This window comes from Hippichthys cyanospilos, chromosome 8 (genome assembly GCF_059441005.1).
Source record: "Hippichthys cyanospilos isolate Australia breed blue-spotted pipefish chromosome 8, RoL_Hcya_1.0, whole genome shotgun sequence".
In the NCBI taxonomy this organism is placed as follows: domain Eukaryota; kingdom Metazoa; phylum Chordata; class Actinopteri; order Syngnathiformes; family Syngnathidae; genus Hippichthys; species Hippichthys cyanospilos.
This window is the reverse complement of record NC_142376.1, coordinates 18787349-18801880: the sequence shown is the minus strand read 5'-3', so window position 1 is coordinate 18801880 and position 14532 is coordinate 18787349. Positions and strand designations below refer to the sequence as shown.

The 14532-nt window shown below is 41.9% G+C and overlaps 2 protein-coding genes across 2 annotated transcripts in view; one reads left to right on the top strand and one right to left on the bottom strand.

Moving 5' to 3' along the window:
- Positions 1 to 5109, bottom strand: part of antxr1d (ANTXR cell adhesion molecule 1d) — a 38355-nt gene extending 33246 nt beyond the window's left edge. The window contains exon 1 of the mRNA XM_088420903.1: positions 4711 to 5109. Within this exon, the coding sequence (XP_088277029.1) occupies positions 4711 to 4865 (155 nt within the window). The 5' untranslated portion in view covers positions 4866 to 5109. The remainder of the gene's footprint in view (positions 1 to 4710) is intronic.
- A 3172-nt stretch (positions 5110 to 8281) lies between these two features.
- znf488 (zinc finger protein 488) lies at positions 8282 to 12222 on the top strand. Its single transcript, XM_088420905.1, has 4 exons — positions 8282 to 8426; positions 8980 to 9199; positions 9276 to 9504; positions 10730 to 12222. The coding sequence occupies exons 1-4, from the start codon at positions 8347 to 8349 to the stop codon at positions 11794 to 11796; spliced, it is 1596 nt and encodes a 531-aa protein (XP_088277031.1). The 5' UTR covers positions 8282 to 8346; the 3' UTR covers positions 11797 to 12222.
- Positions 12223 to 14532: the final 2310 nt, after the last annotated feature.

The following is a 14532-nucleotide window of genomic DNA, read 5'->3' as shown; positions in this document are numbered from 1 at the left end:
AAATATTTCGGTGCCCAGATTCTGCTTGCTGTCCAGTAAATTCTCTGGTAACTTTTTTTTTTCCTAACATAAAAAAAAAGCAAAAAATCAAAGCAAATGAATAAATCTGGCAACTCACGATTCATACCTCTAAGAGTCTTGTTGCGTCAACCTTCAATCAAGGTAATTGTTGACAGTTAAGGTCAAATTGTTGGTTTTACAATGTTAAAATAAATAGTAACATTAGAAAATCAGGTACACTTTCAGCAGTTAGCGTTATTCATTTTTGTAGGGTAAACAATGTTTTCGGAGAGCAACACACTGACCTCGGAACAGATTAATTGCTAACAATTTTCTTTCATAAATGTTTTTTTTTCAAAATCAGAAGAAATCGCAGCTTGACCAGTGTTGTGGAATGGATTATTTTTTACATTTGGGCGTGCACTGTAATGTCTGGCACTAAGTCTGTATTTGTTCTACCTGCTCTAAATCCTTTGAAGACTTCAGTTCCACATGACTGCCATCAGATTTTCATCTGAGATTCTAATCCTCGCTCGTTTACAAGTATTCATACACTTTTACAAAGAAAACTGACTGAAAGTATTAAGCAAAAACCTCCAAATTCCACCACAGCCACCAACACATATTTTTCTATTTGTGGGTTACAAAGGAAATAGTCTGCTATTTAGTGTAGGTCAGACAGTGAGTGTAGGAATGCAGGGAGCCGACGATTGTTTTTCTCCTCATTCTGTCCATTTAGATCTTTCTTCTCAACATGCTGGATGCGGTAGTGCTCTCCTACTGCGATGTTTCTGAATGGGTCATCATGTGGCATTAAAGAAAGAAAAAAGGTCAAAAGGTTGGGGAGGGGGGAAGCATGTTCCTGGGGGCCAGTGGAGACATGCTGAGGTCCAAGCACTGGGAGAGCTTGCCATGCGTGACGCACACTCCTCGGGCTTCTCTTAAACTTTCAGAAGCAAAGGGTAAAGAGTGAAGAGCAGCTGACAGATGTTGCCGTGGACACCCCAAAGAGTGAAATGTCATTCAAAGTGTTGACTTGACAGCTCCTATGGTGGAGTACAAGGGAAGCTGAGGACAACAAGATACAAACTTTGCTGGATGCTTGAACAAAATTCATTCAAAAACCACCACTAAAGGCATGACATTGTACACGGTTTAAGCCTCATCTGTACTCCGGTCTCGTTGTAGCACGTTTTGACATGTCAAATCGCGCTGCAGCCATGTGAATAATTTTGCAGCCGGTGCTTAAAAAAATAAAAGGCAGAAATGTCAATTATCATGTCTGAACAACTGCCAATGTCCACACTGACAGATGTACACTAAACAACACATTCAGTAAACAACATTTTAACTGAACATAAGACCAAAAGAAAATCGTCTTGCAGTTTTTTTTCTTTGACATGAGCTGCTGTACCTGACAATTTGGTGGCTGAAAATAGACTTAACAAAGTGTATGCTGGAACCAGGTCTTAAAATGTGATTCATTTGATCGAGGTGGCGGCAGGCAGGTTCCTGAGCTCTGTGCACACGTGGAGGTGGATGAAATTTAATTTATTTCTTATAAATATGACAACAGCATTTAATGAACTCTCTGAATCCATGTAGACAATAATTCACTGAATGCATGATTATTATTATTATTATTATTATTGTACATATGTATCTGCACTGGCTAAATTACATCATCCACTCATGGAGCTCTGCTTGCAGTCCCTTATAAAGGAAATTCGCAAGCTTCGATCATCAGCATGGACTCCAGTAAATCGGTTTCTGTCATGGAAAGGGCTGTGCCCCTGTCGTGTTCAGTTTTTACTGAAATGACAGCTGTTTCGATTGTTTGAGGAGCAGTTGTATTGTGTTGAAGACCAAAGAGGCGCAAACGCGTCCGACTGCGCCTGTCTATGAACATACCAAAGTGAAAAAACAAGACGTTCGCTAGAATACACTTTGCGCGACACTTACAGTAGCTGGGCACGAACATAAAGCCCTTGGTGTTGTTAATCTAATGCTGCGTTCAGATGGTGCACGTCGTTTACGCTCTACGCGAGGCGTTTCGTCGCGAGGTCAAAATGAAGTTCACTTTTCACGCAACAGTATCACGCGAGGGGAGGGAGTAAGCTTGCTGTGCACTTTACAGCGGATCCGGAAAGGAGAGCATTGCTGAGAACGTTCACTTTTCTGGGATATGGCAGAGACAATATTTTCTCCGACAGCACCTTTATTATTCTTTTTTTACACTGCGCGTCCCTCGCTTTCACGGCGTCTGCCCCCCCAAAAAAAATGTTTCAATGTCGCAATCAAGCGGCCAATACCGTGCTAAATACTGTACTGTCAGTCCTGCGCTATTGTTAGCTTAGCACAATAACTACGGTTCAACAGCCGTTAAAAAAAAGGAACCAAATGCTGCACATACCAGTTGTCCCAAGTTCTCGCTTCCGCCTTTCTACAAGCCAGGTGAGAGCTCTTGCTTGGCTCCGTTTTGTATTGAAAGCTCAGCTGGCAGTGTTGGATCGCTCCCGGTGACCGCAAAGCGGCCGCCGTGATTCGTTCCTGCCCCCTGCTTGAGATGTTGAACGTTCCCGAAGCTGATTGGTTGAAGCGAAGCGACACGTGAAAAAAGTTCAATTTTTTTAACTTCTCGCGTCACGCGCAATTATGCGCCACGCGTCGCTCCTTCGCGTCCATCGATGCGTCATCGCGCCCGTCGCGTGAACTCCATTGACTACAATGCAAAACCTACGCTCTTCGCTCTCCATCTGAATGCGGCATAAGCCTTAGAGTAACAACACCAAGGAGGGTGCAATGACATCAAAGCCTTAGAGTCTAAGGCTACGTACACGCTGCAGCTCAATTCCAATTTTTTGCCCATAGGACCCACATTATTACTTTTTTTCCAGCAGCACAATTCCAATTCTATTCAAATTTGACTTTGCCCGCTTTTGTATGTGGATATATATCGGCTATGTATGCGATGCGTCTGCAGTGTGAACCCTAACCCACAGACATAAGACCAATATGATTTCTACGAGGGTGGCAAAAAGTGCAGAAGAACACTACTCCTGACAATCATCTGTGAATCTGCAAAGTTGTTTAGCTTTTATTTTTCACTTTAATTCAATTCCACTTGAAACTTGAAGCCTAGTGTTGACGTTTGTGGAGATAGTATTGTTTAAGCCACACAAAAGAGTTAATGTATTATGCGTGACAATTACATCATCTTTAACAGACTTCTCATATCACCAAAAACTTCTTAATCCTCCAGCATTGCCACTGCTAATATGAGGTAATAATGACCTCATATTAGGTCTGTGGTCTTGCCCCCTGTGCAAGACCGTATTTACTTCCGTAAACACGGTGGCTTGAGGGTTTTTTTGCGCATGTCGTGCTTTTTGCACATGTGTGTCAAAATCCCAACGCATTGCGTTCACATGAGAAGTTGCACTTATTGTTTTTAACATGAACAAGAACATAAATAGATTGCATTCAAACGAAAATCCCAATTGAGCATCGTGCCCTACAGTGTGAACATAACCTTATGTATTTTTTTACTTTTAATCAATGGTCCCCAACATAGTGCCAGTGAGTGCCAGGTCACCCCCAAGGACCACATGTAGCTACAGCCTATACTGTAGGTCTGTTCTAATAATAGCTCACCTGTGATGGGTCATTGTGATATTCTACGAGTCTAGTTCACAAGTGTCAAAATCAAAGCCAAACTTCAAGGTTCTGGCAAAAATATCAAATTTGCATGTCGTCTTCAACTTTACAAAAGTTTTGGAGGTAAACATCAAGCATTTTTTGTTTCCAATCCCTCCTTGGAACAGTTTTTACTGGTCTCAGATCTCCAAACTAGATATACATGTGACGATCATATTTAAAATTGATTTGACTTAACAGTGATAATGGCCCTCCATCAGAAACTAGTTACAATTTGGCCCACGATTAAACTGGGTTTGACACTTCTGGTCTAGTTGAATTTTAAAATGTTTAGCACTTCAAGGCTTGTAATAAGAGATGGGCTCTTTCCAAGTCAGCTGGACAGCCAAAATGTGTGGATGGACTGATAAATCAATCCCGCTTTAGAGTCACAACTGATCTAGATTGTTTCCGCCAAGTTTTTTTTTATACTGACTCTTATTAGAATGTATGGGGTCCAGAGAATGTATTCTTTAATGTATGTAGCCTATATAACTAGATCAAGCAAACGAAGGTAGTTATGGATTGCAGCGTTGAAGCCTACACAGAGCAGAACTTGCATATGGCTCGGTTGCAGCTGTCTCCGCCAAGCAGGCAGGGAGGCGTCATCGCAGCCTGAAACTCAATCCTGCCTAGCCCAGCCCACATCCCGTTGCTCTGCTTGCCCTGCCTCAGCACTATGAACCGGGCCAAAAGAACAACACGACCCAACTAAAAGAAAACAAAACAAAAAGTTCAAAATGTATGTAGTAATTCGCACTTGAGTTGGATGACCTGGGTAATCTTAATCGCAATCACATCTGAAGCGCTTCGTTTTTTGAGATCTTTGTCATCAATCTAAACAAACCAGGGACTTTCCCTGTTTGGTTTAACTGTATGTTGGTTCTTATGTGTGCAAAATGACGCCGAAGCACCAGGCCGGTGCGCCACGCGTTTCCAACCGGCAGTGCGGTTGCGCGGCAAAGCGCAGCCACGAGAAAGTAACAAAAGCCATAAATAATAATAGACACTCACTTGTCTAGAACAAAGTAGAGGTCGAAGGCGCCCTGGCAGGACCTTTCCTCCTCCTCCTCCCCCTCCTGCTGTTGCACTCCTTTCACCGACACATGGAGGAGGAAAAGTCCCAGAAGAAGCGAAGCGAGGAGAGTGTGGATGCGCCTCCTCGCCATCTTTTCGCCGCTTGCGTTCGAGCTTTCCAGCAACAGCGCCGCTACCCACTACAAATCTTCACATTGTCCTTACGACATCCGCTAACACATGATCGACGTGTCTCAAATTGTTCTGCTACGTGTGGCCGGGTCGCGTCGCTCCGCAGGCGTTGACTGGAAGCCGGCCTCCCTAAATCTAAATCTTGCCTCTTGAGGTTGGGGTGGGGAAAAAGAGAAAAGCATGAGACTTGGACAGGATGGAGGAGAGGAGCGACACCCGAGGAGAGACTCCAAACTCCACTTTGCTTCGCTAGGAAATGGAATACTGACTTAACAAAAAAAAAAAAAAAAACCCTCAAATCACCATCCGCTTTTCATCCCTGGACGAAATCTGGTGTTTTACAGTGATTGACTGCAGGGACGGCAAGGAAAGAAGAGTAAAATTGTCAAATGAATAGCGTATGAAAAAGTCATGAAAGCAATTACAAAATGAAGCACAATTTGTGGCGCAGCATAGGAGGCATATACATCTAGTTTAGAGCAGGGGTGCCAAACTCATTTTTATCATGGGCCAAATTGTGGTTGTTGATTCTGCCAGTTGACTGTGAAGTCAAATAAATATGGAAGTTCATCACACACTTATGTAGATTTAAACTCAAAGGCCTGTAAACACTGTTCAAAAGAGAGATTGGTAACAAAATATGGTTGTTTCCCCCATCCCCTCCAAAAAAAAAAGTAAAAGTTGAACACAACTTGCAAATTTGGAATTTTAGCCAGAAACTTAGACAAATCAGCATTTTGCGGGCCACAAAAAAATGATGTGGTGGGACGGATCTGGCCCCGGGGCCTTGAGTTTGACACATGTGGTTTAGCTTGTACTATAAGCCCTTTGATCTTATATTAGATACCTGGCTAATACCTGCTCTTATTTCAAGGTATTGATACTCACATGCAGAAGTTGTGGGTTCGATGTAGGCTCTGGCTTTCCTTGTGAGTTTGCATGTTGTCCCTGTGCCTCCATGATTTTCGTAGGGCACTTAGGTTTCCTCTCACATTTCAAAAGCACGCATATGTTGGACACTCCTAATAGCCCTTAGGTGTGTTTGTGAGTGTGAAAGGTCACGTGTCTCTGTATGCCCTTCGATTGGCTGGCAACTTGCTGGTATAGACACCAAAAAGCCAACGACACTCATGAGGAGTACTCATGTTTTGTATTCATGTATTTTTATGTGAAGATAATGCAAGGCACAAAATGGATTCACCATAGATTTTTTTGGTTTGTTTGTTTTAGATAATGTGTGATTTGGCACCTGCTTCGTACTTTACTGAGAAAGTCAGGCGAAAAATTTCCTGTATCCTACCTTTATATCCTTGAGAAGATATTAAAAGATATACTTTGTTCCACTGAACAGTACAATTGTGGTTTCCCTCAAGGAGAAATATACAAGTTAAACAAAAAGAATTCTTTAATGTACGGTTGTGTAGGTTTGTTTTGGCTACATAAATAACAATGCTTAAAGGAAAACCATCAGCTTACACCAAATAAACATTACAAAAAAAATAAACCTAAAATACAGACTGAAACGTATTACTTCGTAGTTAGTATTTACTTTTCTCAGTGTTTAACACCACTTTTGGAGCAGTTTTACATTTACAATATGGAGTAATAGGCATTGTCTTTCAAAAGTGCTGCCCCACTCTGAGGCTTTCCTTTGGGTACAGATAAATTGCCCCAGACATAAATTTAGATCATTGTAGTTCATTTAATGTTCCCGGTGACGTATTGGAAATCAGTAATTTATATCAATGTAAGTCACCCACTCTAAAAGGGGACAAACAAAAAAAAAGTTAAATTTGACCCATCATCTCGGAATGTATCCAAATGATCCTTACACAATCAACAATGATACACAGCAAAGGTTAGAGAGGAAAATTTTGCGTGTGTTAATTTTAACGCCAAAAGTGTACTTTCAACATGTACTGCGTTACATGGTGTCCTGCACAGAGTTGATTGCATAGAGTTAGATGAACTCAACAGATATGAACTGCGCTTTGCACCAGCACGTCTCTCGTTTGAGGGACAAGTCCGCACCATTTCCCTCCTCCTCCTTCCCCCTTGCTCTTCATTAGGAAACACTGACAATCAAACAAAAGGAGTTTGGGCCCATGAAGTCATTTTCACTCACAGAGGAGACTGTGGTCAACAGGAACATGCTTTGAACGCTTTCATCAAAAGAAGTGTTCTCAATTTGTTGGCGTTATATTGATGGTCTTCAATACAAATCTGGATTTGTTGTTTGCAGTGAAATGATGATATTTCACATTTTTGTCTCTGCTGTACTTTTGAACAAGATGAACTGATTTATAACAATGAAAAGATGTTGTGGCTAACTCAGTAGATAACTCAGTGTTTAAGAGCAGGTGTGATGTAGGGTATTGGGGATTGAATGCCTTCAGGGCAAACATTTTCAAACTCAGTGTTTAGGTGTCTGAGAAGAATTACTTTTCTACTCCTACTAAAGACTGACTCTCTGATTGTAAAATATTTAACCATTTTAAAAGTGTTTATTATTTAAAAGTGTTATTTATGTGGGGGTCAATTCAGTGCTGTGAGTTTTGCTAGATATATAAGATATAGGTTAATTCATCCTCATCACCCCCAAAAACTCCAATCACAGGTCACCCATAGATGAGCAGCCATCCTTACCCTGGACAATTTACCCACTATACATGTTTTTAGGAATGTGGGACGGAATCCATTCAGGTACAATGCAGAGATGATATTGAAACTCGGGATTCAAACTCTAGTACAGCACCTCATACCAGGTCAGTAGTCCAACTCCATAATTTAATGATAAAACAAAGTTTATGCAAGTTTTCATAGTGAAATACAATACAATACAATACAAAATGAAAAAGGCGAAGTGTCTTCACTATCAAGAGTTCATTGTTCAATCAAATTCAAGTGATCATATTTGTACAAATGAATAACAATTAATTGTACTTTTACTTGGTTCTGTTGGTCCATGCAATTAACAGAACATGCAAAACTGTTGAGTTTCTGTAATCGATTTCATTGGTTGTTTGGCTGTAACCAATAAAATAGATAGTCCCATAAGCAACGGATTGGTCAAATGACGACCAATCTATTGCTTAATTTACCCAATCTCATTTGAACCAACTAGATTGGTGGTTTTTCACCACTCAATTTTTTTTGGCAAAATAACAAATGTAGAATGAATACATCTGAGCATCTTTATCTTAATCTGTTGTTTTTAACGTCATGGGCTGCGACCTAAATCACCATCAAATGATTGCTCATTGGCCACTTGTCTCCTCCTCCCAGAAAGACACACAAACCAATCAGTGGCTAATTTGGATGAGGGGGGTGGCGGTAATAGTGAAATCGTTTGCGCCTTTGCATCATTGCGCCACGCACCAGCGGGTGTCGTGACGGACGGCGATAAGTGGGAGTGGGAACTTGGAAGGGTTTATAGAGGACATGAACGCTCGGTCGGATAACTTGCTCCTCTTAGGACTACCAGGGAGCACATCGTCACAGAACATCATCATGTCCGGCAGGTGAGCCCACGCACCATCTGCGGACTTGCGGGACTTTTTCATTAATGGAGCAAATTGACAGTGAGGATTTGATGTTTGCAACCTCATGCGCCATTTAATTTGTCTACACTCTCAGAATCCGTTGCCCTTTTATCTTATTTTTGTGAGACAACCTGCGATTGAACTTAATGCGCGCACTGAGACAGTTGACGGCAGATGGAGGAAACAAAAGAAGAAACCGAGTGAAAAAATAGTGAGACAAAGGACGTTAGTCCTGAATCATTTCGTATGCATCGGTTGTGCCTGCTTGACTCAATCTTATATTTCCACAAGCTCACGACGTCTGACTATTGTGCAATGCCTTACAATGATACATGTCTAAATCAGAATTGAGCTAATGTTAGAAAGCAACTTTCTTACTTTATCCACAACGAAGCATGTTGTTGATATAGTGAGGTGTTTTAATAGATAATGCCCCCCCCCCCCCCCCCCCCCCCAAAAAAAAAAAAAAATCCGCTACAAGAATGTTCTTATCCTACATTTTAATTCACTAATCTTTAAACATTTTTCACAGTTTAACGATGGACCACGCCTTTTCAACTCGGCCCATGTGGTCGGGTGACGGGAAATTCGTGCAGCATCCCGGCGAGCTTCACACCAGCGTGGTGGTGACGCGGAGCATCCCCGCGGGAACCAGCTTTGGTCCGTGTGTGCTCCAGCACACTTTTTACGACACCATCGCTTTCATTGCACAGAAATCCAGTGACAAAAGAGTCAAACCTTGCGTGTTCAGAGTGAGTCGACTTTTCAAGAAACCCAAGAAAAACGGGATTGGCTTTTGCTTGTGTGCTGAGTGTACGTTGCCAACAGGTGGACCCAGAGGCCATGCGTAATTCCGCGTTGGTGCTGTCGTGGCTTCGGCTGGTGCAAGCTGCGCGCAACGGAGTGGAGCAGAACACGGAGGCCTTTTTGAAAGGCGGTCAGCTCTACGTGCGGACCACCAGGGACGTTCACCAGGAGGAGGAATTGCTGGTGTGGTACGACCAGGAGCTGTGTCACCTCCTGGGCTTCACAGAAACCTCAAGAAGCTCGGGTGAAGGTGAACCTTTATTTATTTATTTATTTATTTATTTATTTATTTATTTATTTTTGAACCATTCATTTACGTTGGTCTGGTGTCCGGAATGGCACTTTGTTACAGAATGCTATGACAAGAATAGCGCATATAGCTAATTTTACGTATAGGCCTACAGTATTTCAGTGGGTGACAATAAAATGCAGGATTAGAAAGTGTCAACGTTCTTAGTTTGATATTTTACAGATTTTTAACCCTGGGCACAGCATTCCACAGCATTTACACACAAATGATTGCTATTTATTATGCATTTAGCATGAGATAATATTGCTATTCCTCATTGAATACAAGTCAAATAATGTATTTTTATGAGTCTAATTGTATTCGCTATTACTTCAGTCTGTCCAACATGCCATTCCATGAAGAAGATGGAATCACATTTTAAGTATTCAGTCCGTGCCCATCATTGTACTGTAATCTCCCTCCTCTCCTCTTAAAAGTGCTTTTGTTAACACTTGGTATTGAGGTGCTAATGTATTATTAGAAGGACACTTTATTTTGGAGTCAGAAAGCATAATTCGAAGCATAAACCATTGTAATCACAGCAAGTATTAAAAAATAGATCTAGAAAACTAGCATCAGAAACTCGACTTGGAAGGAAGCTTGGCACGACAGCTCGAGAAGTTACGTTTTGCTGAGAATCTAGACCTCAAACATTGTCAAACTTCATTCAAATATGACCTGATCAAACACATTGAGGGAGCGCACGTTGAGGGAGCCGACACGTCAATGAACAAACCAGTCACAACAGTACGCACATAACCTTAAATGACAAAGCTAATATATACATCAGAATGAGGAAAGGTGAAACAGCATGACTATTATGACAGAGGTAACAAATACTTTACTTACGCAAGTGATAGCAGAAGAGCTGCTCATCTCTTAAGTGGGAAAACAAAGGCACCTAATTCAAATTCTTAAGCCCATTCGAATGGCACGGACAAGCCCGATCATTGTGCATTTTTGAAACCGGTCTTGAAATGTGTTCTTCGGCTTTCATCTTGGCATGATTCTCTGCACTTGTTTAATATTGTTTTTGACATATTTTATTATTTTTTGTATACAGCATATTGCTGCTCAATAACAACATTGATATGAGAATTTGTATTGTACATTGTACACTTAAATTGTAACATTTAAAATTTGTAAAAAAAAAAACCCTAAAATTTCTGTACTTGTGTGTTGGCAGAGTTCAAATGTGTCAGGTGTGAGCAGGTGTTCAAGAACGAATATCCCTTCCTGGCTCATTGCCGCTTCCTGTGCACGCACATCTTGAGCGAGGCGTGGAACCGTGACGTTCACGATCACAAGCACTCGGAGGTCAAGAGGCAGCGACGCATAACAGATTTCCACAACATCGCCAGAGATTTGGAACACAAAAAAAGTGATGGCGATGACGATGCTCCCTCCGGGAATAAACGAAAAAACCAGGAAACGGTTTACCTCAAAGGAAGGAAAACAGTCTTGTTGGAAAAAACAAACATTTCAAATGATGACAACATTACCCAGCTGGCCAAGATCCAGGATGAGGCTGGGGCAGGTGCACCTGACTCAACCTTGGAGATAAAAGCCGACAGAGCCAAAGTGGATCATTTGGGATGTAAAAACGCAACAATCGCAGAGGAGAGGGAATCCAAACCGACTCTTACACACGACAGGTTGACGGACTTGGACGCAGGTGAGAGCTCGGCTTTACGCTCGAGCAGCAGTAGCGCTTTTTCTTTGGTCCACTCCGGCAATCGAGAACAGAGAAGCGCCTTTTGTAAACCCAAAAGGATCTCTCCGGGTGAAGTGCATCAGGGTAGCCTCGCAATAGCGCCTTCAAGCGGTCTGGAGGAAATGAGAGAGGCCTTCGCGTCCAGGACTGTTTCAGGATACGCCAACCTGATGACTCCTAGAATCCTTGGCGGTGATGTTCACACGCTGCCTGCCCCGGTCAGGCTAAACACTGCCTTCCATTACGCATCAGAGCACTGGTCAAGAACCACTCAGGTCCAGTCTGCCTCGAGCCTGACAGTCCTCCCATCTACCTTCACCTCCTTTGGCGTATCCGTGCAAAACTGGTGCGCCAAATGCAACCTGTCTTTCCGTATGACCTCTGACCTTGTCTTCCACATGCGCTCCCACCATAAGAAGGAGTTCGCCGCCGAGTCCCAGGTGAGGAGGCGGCGCGAGGAGAAGCTCACTTGCCCCATCTGCCATGAATACTTCAGAGAACGACACCACCTGTCCAGACATATGACGTCACACAACTGAGACCTCAATTGGCAGAAGAAAGATGTATTTATTCTTTGATTGAGGTTTTGCTATTTAATAAGCGTAGAATGCGGAGTACACATGGATACTTTGATGTTTATCAGTGAATGTATAGATAACGTAGCTGTAATAGCATGATGCCAGTACAGCCTTGTCCGCTAGAGGGCGGCAGAGATGCATGGACGCTGACCTCAAAGGCGCTTGTCTGTCCTTCAGGCCTGTGTGTTGATAGTCTGATGATGACTTCGTGCCTTAAGGAGCTCAGGATGGAAAATAGTTGGGAGATGTGAAGGGCACCTCATGATTGTCACGCATATCTCGAAGCGATCCTCTTACTATTATTTATCCATCTGCTTTGTACATGAAATGTGTGTTTGCACCTTTTACACATCTAAACTTGTCAACATGAAAAAACGTGTTGAGTGTTTTTTTTCCTAGTTTTAAATTTGAACAATAAAAAATGTTATATCTTTAAGAATCACCCATAGAATTAATCGATTCAGGACACTTTTCTTAACTAATACTTATTCCCATGTCACTCTATTTAAGTTCTCCTGCTCATATGATCAAATACAAATCTGACACAGGCTGTGGGTTCATATCTTGGCTCTGGCCTTCCAATGGGAAGTTTGAAGTATCTTTCTGTGTTTGTGTGTGTTGAATGCCATCTTTCTCCCACAACACTCCAAAAAAGCATTTATCGAAAATGGTCTTTAGGCCAAAACGTATGTATGTGTGTGCGAGCGGTTAGGGTGTGAGTGGTTTATGCTATGTGCACTGTTACCGGCCCAAGGTGGACCCCACCTATCACCTAAAGTCAGCTGGGATATACAGTACTATAAAAGATATTGGTTTCATATTGTTCAGTGTTTTGTAGTGCAGAACTGTGCCACATTCTACTGTTCTTACCTTATTTAGCTCTAGTACAGGAGAAAAACATTAGATACTCAGTATGATGTAGTGCACAATGTACAACCCAAAAAAAACCCCCCAAAAAAAAACAAGTTTAATGTAGACCTCTCTGAGAGTGCCATTGAAAAAACTGCAGGTTGATTTTGATTTACATTCCATTGTATGTATTGAGTGGTGTCCGTTATAATGTGATGCAGTAATTGTTGCCCAAATAGTTTCTGGATACAATATCTTAACAGTTGATAATTCATCTTCCTCCATGAATGTAATCCACATGAGCCAACAGTATTGTATTTGTAGTTGTCAAGATCTGGTATGGTAAGAGAGGGTGTGGCATTGTGGACCCAAACGCAGGCAAGCAGGGAGAATCCGCATGCTCCAAAAAGTATTTAGTTTGGCGTAAACAAAAGCAAACAAGGTCAAAACAGTAAGTAACAAACAAAACCAAGCATACACTGACTACAAAAAACTCGAACCCAGGATTGGGATAAAAAAAAAAAAAACAGGAAAATAACTCATGGCAACTATGAGGGGTTGACAGACTACTCAGACAATAGCAGAGTGACAGCGACAACAAACAGCAACAACAACAATGACTCAACAAGAACTGAAAAGAAAGCAGAAACTAAATACGCTCCAAACTGATGAAACACCAACGAACACCTGGACAAGATACAACTGGTGCAGGAGCTTATTGGCTGACATCGGAGAAGCAGGCTGGTGAGGACAGGTGGTTGCAATCAAAATAACAAGAAACACACAAGGGACAAGAAAACCATGAACAGCTATTAACAAAACAAAAATCAACACAAACCCATAAATCGAAAAGGAACGTAACAAAAGCCAACCCTGCATGAGCCCAACACAAGAATAGTTTTTATTTCTCCCTCTTTGACAGCAGGCTTTGGACAAATCCACACAAATTGGTGCGTCTGTGCCCTATAAATGAGGCATGAAGGTTGCCTAAGGTTCAAGAAAAAGTGAAATTTCCCACTCTATTCAGTGTGAGATGTGAAACATAAAGAATACATGACTGGGTTTTCCGTTGATTTGTTGAGTCGCAATCCTGCTATGTTGATTATAGAGCTATCGAGGTCATTTGCCCTTTTTGCAACAATAGTATTGTTCCCTAATGCCTTTAACGATGAAGTGGACTAAGCTAAAGCTTCCTCACCGCTGTCAGTGCAACGAGAGGACACAATCCCACTATTCCGAAACAGTCTACTGCTCATTTAAGTGCGCTTGTCACGTTAATCCCCTTTTCCAGATTGTTCCAGGAAGTGTTCAAATCCCAATGTTCTTTTCTCATAAATAAGTAGCTCCTTTCATGTTTATCGGTTAAATTATAATGGTAGACTGAGGTTTACATCATTAAGTGGTCAATCAGCTTGGTCCTAATTTCTCTGAGCCAAGCAACCATGTGAGGAATTAACATTTCAGCCCAGACAGAAAATCCTCTGTGGTTCAACGATGGCTTTATTCCCGTTTTATTGATTGAGCAGTCATTTTGGGGGAAAACAAATATTTTCCTCTCGGTTTCTGACTTGGCCCGTTTTTTCTTGGCGCACAGATATTGAGTTCTGAACGGAGGTCCTGCTTGTGGTTTTGTCAACTGGAACTGAGCACTCTAATTGCTCTCGTGTGACTCAGAATGAGGTTGACATTCAGGTTCATGTTGTAATAGTGAACTGAAGGTCCAGTCTGCACAAGGGATCAGTGAGGAAACAAGAGGGGAAAAGTGAACTCGGACGTGTTATTCAACTAGTAAGTTTTATTTACAACCTGCTGTCAGTGTCATAATTTGAACATCATTCAAACCTACAA